General features: G+C 30.2%; 1 protein-coding gene across 1 annotated transcript; it reads left to right on the top strand.

Moving 5' to 3' along the window:
• The first annotated feature begins 1,172 nt into the window (after positions 1-1,172).
• Positions 1,173-8,956, top strand: LOC108570097 (anaphase-promoting complex subunit 1). Its single transcript, XM_017931888.1, has 21 exons — positions 1,173-1,266; positions 1,430-1,573; positions 1,645-1,962; positions 2,040-2,110; positions 2,184-2,296; positions 2,375-2,641; positions 2,726-3,116; positions 3,212-3,401; positions 3,483-3,888; positions 3,959-4,942; positions 5,012-5,262; positions 5,345-5,603; positions 5,673-6,176; positions 6,246-6,450; positions 6,531-6,851; positions 6,929-7,157; positions 7,230-7,435; positions 7,520-7,859; positions 7,949-8,597; positions 8,667-8,795; positions 8,871-8,956. Exons 1-21 carry the CDS (start codon positions 1,243-1,245, stop codon positions 8,954-8,956), a joined length of 6,087 nt encoding a protein of 2,028 aa, XP_017787377.1. The 5' UTR covers positions 1,173-1,242.
• Positions 8,957-9,023: the final 67 nt, after the last annotated feature.

Here is a 9,023-nt window from a genome sequence, read left to right as displayed (position 1 = left end):
GGATATCTATTTATTAAGGTTCCTTGGAAATGTACATAAAAGTTTCCAAAGTTAAATACATTTTAACTTTCCAAGTTAAATGCACTTGTGAAGCTAAACACTACATTTGCTGCAGATTCGGAATGAAATTTCTTATTTTGAAGTTTCATTTTTACAAATTACATTTTTTTTATACTATTCACAATTCTATTATACTTAATATGACCGAAGAAACAAAAATGAAGTGCTTTGGTTTATCAAGTTAACGTTATAGAGATGATGTAATTTCTATCATTAGTAACAATCTTGCAAAGTACTTGTAAATATGTATGCTTTGGTACAATAAATCTATAAACTCTTTACACATATAATGGTTACATCGATTTTTATAATCAAGTGGTAACAATTAACCTTGGTTAATTCTTTACAGTCATGTTATTTATTCTTTATATTCATTCTTATATTGATGTAGAAAATAAACGTATAGTTACTAAACAATGTCATAATTTTTCACACTTATAAGTAAAAATATAATTTAATTAAGTTAACTATTTTAAGATGCATTTTATTCAAATGTCGTAAATTATATTAGTAATCAGTATTGTACAACTAATATATGTAATATTTACACTTTTTACTTTAATAATTGTATTTTTATTTGTAATAACAAATTTTTATAATTTATTACTGCTGTGTAGTTATTTGTTAATCAGTATTTTATTTAATATGTGCAAAACAACCCCTTTTTAAGTTACTTATGTGTATAGTACACTATGTAAAATTTGTATACATATTTAATTTTCTGTGTTTTAAAAAATTGCTTATGAAGCCCAAAAATTTCTAATTGTAATGAAAAATAGTATGCCATCACAGACTAACAGTCACCGTTTTCGCGCTTTAAAAATCGGTACGTGGTTCATTTGTTACCGACTGCTCAAGCGAAGCACGAACATAATCTATTTTTCATAAAAGAGTAAGTGCGATAGTTGTATTCTATCATTGTTGACTGATTAACAGCGAGACATCAGAACTTTCACATCTACCATTTCTGGACCCTAAAGCCCGCCTGAAGCCTCAAATTTGCTTTGCCAGACAATACATTTGAATATGGCGACGTCCATTGTGACTCATCGTTTAACAACATTGTATTTGCAAAAATATTTTCAAATAATCCTAAGAGACAATTTAAAATAAATACTATCATATTGTTTTCTTAGTCTTTAATAATTATATCCTGCAAATCTGGATGAAACTAGGGAAAAGATGATTGCCGCCTCAGAACCGGTGGTAAGTCATACATTTTCTAGGTTAAGATATAATCAAATACATGTAACCAAACATTAAAATATATTATTTTTGCAATTATTGAGCAATGAAATTTCTATTAATTTAAATCGATAAGTAATCTATTAATAATTATAACCTTAATTTTATAACACATTTCTTAAAGGAATATGTTCCTGGTGGAAGACAAACAATTTTACGGCATCCTGAGTCAGTAACTAATCAACAACAATTAAATAATAAAACAGTGGAAGGAGAAAGTATTTTATTACAAAAGTTTAGTCAAGTAAACATTTCAGGGAGATCACCAGTAAGTGTGATTATTAATTATGATTGTATTAATTATTATTTAAAATTTTTAACACAATTTTACATATGTAGAAAGAATTTTGGATTGTGCGTGAAAATGATATATGTGGTGAAGAAGAATTATATTGTTCAGGCAAAGTTGCAATTCATTCAAAGGGTAATCAAACTACTAGAATATTGCAAACAACCTATACTTGTGAAACAGATATTAAACATGCACTGTGGTGCAAATTTCATACTAGTATACCTGATCATCTAACAAAAGGAAAGGAAGTAGATGAAGAAGATGTTAATGAGAAAACAACAGAATGCATTTGTTTAATTGATTCATATACTCTAAAAGTATTTACCAATAGTGGAGAAGATTATGTATCTAGTTTACAATTTCAGGTAATATTTGAATTAAATATAATATTTTTATTACAAATGTATAATTATAATGTAGATGTTTTTACATTATTATTTAGGTATCTGCTGTTTGGCCAACTAAATATGGAATTTTGTTGGAGAAAACACAAGTTCCCACATCAGAAACAAGGTTTATTATAATATAATGTGTACAATACTTTAGGTTTAATATGTATTCATTACAATGTAACTAATAATTTTAGATATATCTCTTCAGAAGGAAATAGATTGCAGTCACATAATAATACAACTCTACCAGTGGCATTTTCTCTTTTGCACCCTTTACATGAAATTTGCCCTGTACTTGTTAAACATGGTATCGGTATAAATTTTATGGAGTTTGTTATAGTATTTAAAATAGAAAAATACAATATATTTACAATTATTTTTGCAGGACACATATCATATATGTGTGATTCAAATCAACAGATTGTATTTACTAGTGCTGAACCATCTTTGGCTGTGATGTATGATATAAAGACTGGATTACATTCTGTATATAAAATACGTAAAGCTTTAGCAGAAGAATGTCAGATAGTTTCTGGAAGTAATGATACTACTTCTAGTATATTTAATCAATCAGCAAGTGTATCTCCATTAAATATTGGAAGTAATCTTTCCTATAATAAAAGTACAAATAAAGGACACTTAAGTATATTTGGTAAAAATAATCTGTCACTATTTAAAAAAATTGTCCAATTTAAAAAACTGGAAATTTTTAATGAACAATCTACTTGTATTTTAGGTGTGCCAAATCCACAATTAAATATTGGGTTGGGAATATCAAGTAGTCCATTTGGTTCACGAACATCTTATACTACTACATGTTCTGGAGGCCCATCACCTTCTCAACAACAACAGCAACATTCAAGATCTCAAAGTCCAATGGCAACTATTTCACGCTGTCAGTCTCCTACTCATTCTGCTTTTTCACCTTTACTTGGTGCACCTGTTTCTTCTATTCTTCATCATACAAGGTTACATCAAACAATGATGGTTTCTACATCAAGTCATGTACAAAATAGTCCTCTTACTAACTGTAGTAACATACAGCTACAAAATGTTACACCAAGTAAACCTCTGTACCCTGAGATATGTCTTGATCACGTGTGGACTGAAAATGTTGGAATTCCAAAGTAAGAGTTACATTTTTATATAAATCTTTATAAACTTTTCTTGTTTTCTATTCTTTTAGAAGAACATAGCTTTAATACATAAATATTTCTTTAAGGGATGTTACATCTAGTCGAGCCTCTAAGGTTTTCTTGTCATCTGATTTTGTGGGGCAAAGTTACTTATGTTACTTAGTCCCACATAGATCTCAACTCTTCTTAGTGAGGCTTGAGAAAACTAATAAACAACAACAAATTATTTTCGGTATGGTAACAAGTGTTGTAGCAAAGGATGCTGTGAATATACCAGTTAGTATTTACTAACATTTTTTTGTAATATTAATATATAAATTTATTACTAAAATTGTAAAATAAATTATTCTATTTCAGAATTTACATATGATGGCAGTAATGGATCTGTCAAATGGAGTAGTATTATACTCAGGTGTAACTTGTGTCGGCAAATTGCATGTAACAGGAATACTTCCAAATTTAACTGGTTGCAACTATTTTTTATCTAATATCAATCATAAATTAGGTTCTCCGTTTCCACGACGAAGTTCATTGATTTCTCAAAATTGCGCCGCCTCTCATGATATCAAATTTGAAGAAGGATTACATTTATTAAGTCCTGTAGGTGGTAATTGTGCAAGGCCACCCATTTTATTAGAAAATTCTTTAGTAGACTCTAACTATCTTATCTTAAAAGAAGCAGTAGGAAATAAAATTACTTTAGAATATGGAAGTAAAAATTATTTTCGAATAACATTACCGACATCCAGCACCTCCCCTTTAGGTAAGTACGAATATAATTATGATTATTATGTATACTTTAACAGTGAATTAATTTTTTGTATTTATCACAGTAACTAAGTGTTTACAAACATTAAGGAGTGTTTTACAAAAAGATTTAGCAATGCAACTATTAGTAAAATGGTATGGAGCACGAAATGCTCCTGGACCTCAAGATTTTTCACCAGAACAAGAGTGGTACCTTTTTCTTGTAGTTTTATTTACATTATTGGGATATGAAGTAGAAAAATTACAGTTAATTCAAAGAAATGAAAAAGATCAACTTGGTGAGCGCAGTAGTCCTATGGTGGTTCCAAAGAAGCAGAAAACAAATAATTGTGGATCTAACGATGATTGGAAGTATATGGCGAATTTTATAAAGAATGGAAATTCTCAAATTTTCATTTCAAATATACTTGGCCTTCATAAAACGTCTAATACACTTCAAACATCAGTACCACGTGCTATAGAGTCAAATAGCATAGGAAAAGTAAACACACAATCTATTTTATTTCCATATTTTCCACTCATCCTATTTTCTTTACATCTTTTATATGAAGAATTGAAGCTAAATTGTGTGATGTCAGAAAGCTTACCTCTACTTGCACAGTTATTGTATCAATTAAGCTTGGACTTAAGATTTGATGTATATGCTCATCATTATTTCCTTGATTTTCCTTCTGTATATTACTTGAAACATACTGTGTCTCAAATTAAGGAAACAGACTTACAGAAAATGACTGTACCAAATTATATGCCATTAAATCCACCAAATATATTTGAAACATTAAATAATTTACTCAATGGAATGCAAATGACACCATTCCCTTATTTGAGCCAAGTAAATCCAAAAACAAAAAATATAATTTACTTAATGGCGCTTATAGCAAATGAAAATGAAGTTGGTGTGTTAGAAATAGATAGATTTGTAAAGCACATAATACCAGTTGGCAGTCGTATAGATTTTCAGGGAAGTGGAAATAAATTTGAAAAAGAAATATACAAAAAAATTGAATATTCTGCGATAGATAGAATAGTACTATTATATCATGAATTAGGTAGGTTTTTATTCTGCAAGTGTCACTAGTTTTAAACTTCAATTAAATTTAAAACGTCTTTTTCTTTAGGTATGAACAAAAAGGATCTTGAAACATTACCTCCTGGTATAGCATTACTATTAAAAGATGTAATGTATAGATGTAGAGAACGTCCTCCATCAAATTGGCCGATGCAAGCGTATGAATTAGTAGATCGACAAGATTTATCTGCATTAGACAAACATTTGAAGTCGCCTGTATTAAATCACGTGGAAAATGAGGGAAAAAATTATTCTATTAAAGATCCTGAACAAGATGATGGCATGGAATTTGATGATGCTGTAAATTTAAAAACCAAATATTAAGAATATTTACAGGCTGTTACTTGTTAAATATATTGATAATAATTATAATGTACCATAGGTATTGAAATTGAGATTTAACAAAGATCACAGAGTAGCCGAAGTTCGAAAACTTTTAAATTCATCAAAACCAGTAAGAATAATAATAGTTCAGAGACCAGATGTAAGTGATCATGAATTTATAGAAGAACAGGAGAAACATTTACATGCACTATGTACAAGAACAATGGCACTTCCAGTAGCTAGAGGCATGTTTACACTCAGAACTTCGACTCCTATTATCACAGAACAATTACCAATTCCTCGACTTTGCTTAACTGGTATGAGTCAAATAATAGTATTCGTATTTCTAGAATTTTTGGCAATTATACAATATTATTACATGACAGGGAAAGCACCGCCTCGTGGAACAACTGTAGAATTAGCTCACATAGATATTCCACCCAACATGAATTTATGGCCATTATTTCATAATGGTGTAGCCGCAGGCCTTCGAATTCATCCAGATGCATCTAATATTGATTCAACCTGGATAGTATATAATAAACAACAACAAGGCGAATTTGGTATGGAACATTCAGGTTTCTTGATGGCACTTGGTTTAAATGGTCACCTGAAGAATCTAGCGCCTTTTAGTATGTATGAATATCTAGTTGAATGCCATGAAGCTACCAGTGTTGGACTTCTGTTAGGATTATCAGCAACTCACCGTGGTACAATGAATGTTTCTATGACTAAACTGTTATCTCTTCACGTGGAAACTCTATTACCACCGACAAGTATTGAATTAAACGTTCAACAGAATGTTCAAGTTGCTGCATTGATGGGAGTTGGTTTAGTATATCAAGGAACTGCTCACAGGCATATTTCACATGCCTTATTATCAGAGATCGGTAACTATTCAATATGAAGTTGTCTTCTAATTGTGAATTATTTTACTAAGTTCATTAAATTACTTGAAGGAAGACCTCCTGGACCAGAAATGAAAAACTGTGTGGATCGAGAATCGTATTCTTTGGCAGCAGGTCTGGCATTAGGTTTAGTAGTATTAGGATGTGGAGGTGGTCCGGATTTAGCTAATATACCGAACACTTTACATTATTACATGGTCGGTGGACATGTTAGGCCGTTTACTGGAGCACAGAAAGACAAATACAAATCACCCAGGTCAATATATTCATATTGTAAGAAAAATAATGTACTTATGTATTCCCTTTTTTAACATTTTTCTCTTTTTGTAATTTTAGTTATCAGATAAGAGAAGGTGATTCTATAAATATTGATGTGACAAGTCCTGGAGCAACAATAGCTCTAGGTTTTATGTACTTTAATACAGGAAATCGAGCAGTAGCAGAATGGATGCAAGCTCCTGATACTCAATACTTATTAGATTTTGTACGACCTGACTTCTTATTATTAAGAATATTAGCAAAATCACTTATTCTATGGAACGAAATTGAACCAACGAAGTCTTGGGTGTCTAGTCACGTTCCTAATATCGTTTATAAATACAGGTTACAAAAACCAACTTCTGAAATAGCCCAGAATGTAGATTTGGAAACCATGAAGTTAGTACTTGAAGTATTATTATACTACTATATTATTATATTACCTTTTATGTTAATTACCATTTATTAAAATATAGTCAAGCGTATTGCAATATAATTGCGGGTGCTTGTATGGCTTTGGGTCTGAAATATGCAGGAACTGCCAACAGAAATGCCTTTAAAACTTTATATAATTATGCCCAAATGTTTACGGCATTATCACATAAAACTATCGCTGAATTAGCAGGAAAGTCAACCATTGAAACGTGTTTAAATGTGACTTTACTTTCTGTTGCTGTTGTAATGGCAGGAACGGGAAACTTAGAAGTAAGTTTAACAAATTAATTATTTAATATTGTCAATTTTTTATTGTTAAATTGCTTATATATAATTGTGAAGATTATGAGAATATGTCGGCACATAAGGACTCGCGTTGGACCTGCAAGTTGTGTTGTTACATATGGATCTCATTTAGCAACACATATGGCTCTTGGTCTCCTCTTTCTTGGAGGAGGGAAGTACACACTCTCTAATAGTCCAAGTGCAATAGCTGCTCTCATAATTTCCCTTTTCCCAAAATTTCCAACACACAGTAATGATAACAGGTTAGTAACAGTATAGTGTTTTTATAAATATTAGTTTATTAATGTAATAATTTATATACAACAATTTGTTTTGTTAATTTATAGGTATCATTTACAAGCATTACGGCATTTGTACGTACTAGCTGCAGAACCACGAGTAATTTTGCCTAGAGACATCGATAGTGGTCAGTATTGCTATGCAACTGTACACTTAACATTCGAATCTGAAAAAGATGCTGAAGGACAAGATCTAATACTTCAAGCACCATGTTTGTTGCCACAATTATGTAATATCAACAAAATTGAACTAAAAGATGATCGATATTGGGAAATTGTTTTTGAAAAAGATCATAATTGGCAACAACTTGTAAACATGCTTAAAAAATGCGGAAATTTAGGGGTTAAACAAAGAGTTGGTTGTTTACCATATATAGAAGATCCTCACGTAATTATCATTTTCTAACTTTTCTTATCAAATTAATAACACATAAATATATTGAAATTTAATGTGTACATAATTTTTTAATGTTGCAGGGTTTTAGAAGTTTAATTGCCCAAACATTAACAACGGAAAATGTTATACCATGGGCTGCTCGTCCTGAATGTGTGACTTCATTTACAAATGATAAAACTATTTTAAATATAGTCAAATATTTTTTACAGTGGTCTAAAAAAGATAAAACTAAAAATGAGTCTAACTTAAAAGCACAATCTTGCGGTAGTTTAGCTAAAAATAGTTCTGGATATTTATCTCAAAGCTTCAGTGATACATCTGAAAGAATAAGTGGTAGTTGGAATGAACGGTCAGATTCTTCTAGTGAAAAAATGGAAATTGCAGAATTATCATCTGCTTTAAAGGATACCAGTTATTTATGTAAATCTGAACGACAGTATTCTGATATAACGGAATTCGAAAAACAGTTCCTACATACATTTGCTATAATTGTGTATGAATGTGTGATAAAAGACAAAGTAAGTCTTCTTCCCTTTTGGGTGAATTTAATAAAGAGTATGGAAATTATAGCAAAAGAACCAAACAGTTTTTCTATATGGCAAATAAAGCTTATTTCATCCCAAATGTTAAAAAAATCTTACATAGAAAATAAGAATCCACTACTTGGTGCAGAAAGTATGCTTGCAATTAAGCAAAAAGTTTCATATATTATGGATAATTGGGAACATGGTAAATATTGTGTTGTTTAATATTCATTTCGACTTTTTACTTTCCTAATATCCTCCACTTTTTTTGTAGAGTTAACGCCACATATTAGATCTTATTTAACAACTGGTGATATTCAAGATGATGTAAGTTTATTACAAAAAATGTGCTCGTATTTTGTATTTTATGACATTCCTCATAAAATGGATTACCAAACAATCTGTAAGTTGATTTATTTATGTACTGATATATTTTATGCTGGTTTATATATATTATTAATAATTAATGTATTTCTAGTGACATCATTATTAAAATCAGAAGTAAAATCTAAAAGACCCAATGCAACATTGTACAAATTATATAAAATGTTAAAAGCAAGTTAATCATGTTACACACGTTTCCGTAAATAGCTTGCATTAGCTTAGTGCGAAATATTAAAAAAAATTTGAT

This window comes from Habropoda laboriosa, unplaced genomic scaffold (assembly GCF_001263275.1).
Source record: "Habropoda laboriosa isolate 0110345459 unplaced genomic scaffold, ASM126327v1 scaffold23, whole genome shotgun sequence".
Lineage (NCBI taxonomy): Eukaryota > Metazoa > Arthropoda > Insecta > Hymenoptera > Apidae > Habropoda > Habropoda laboriosa.
This window is presented reverse-complemented; position numbering and strand designations above follow the sequence as displayed.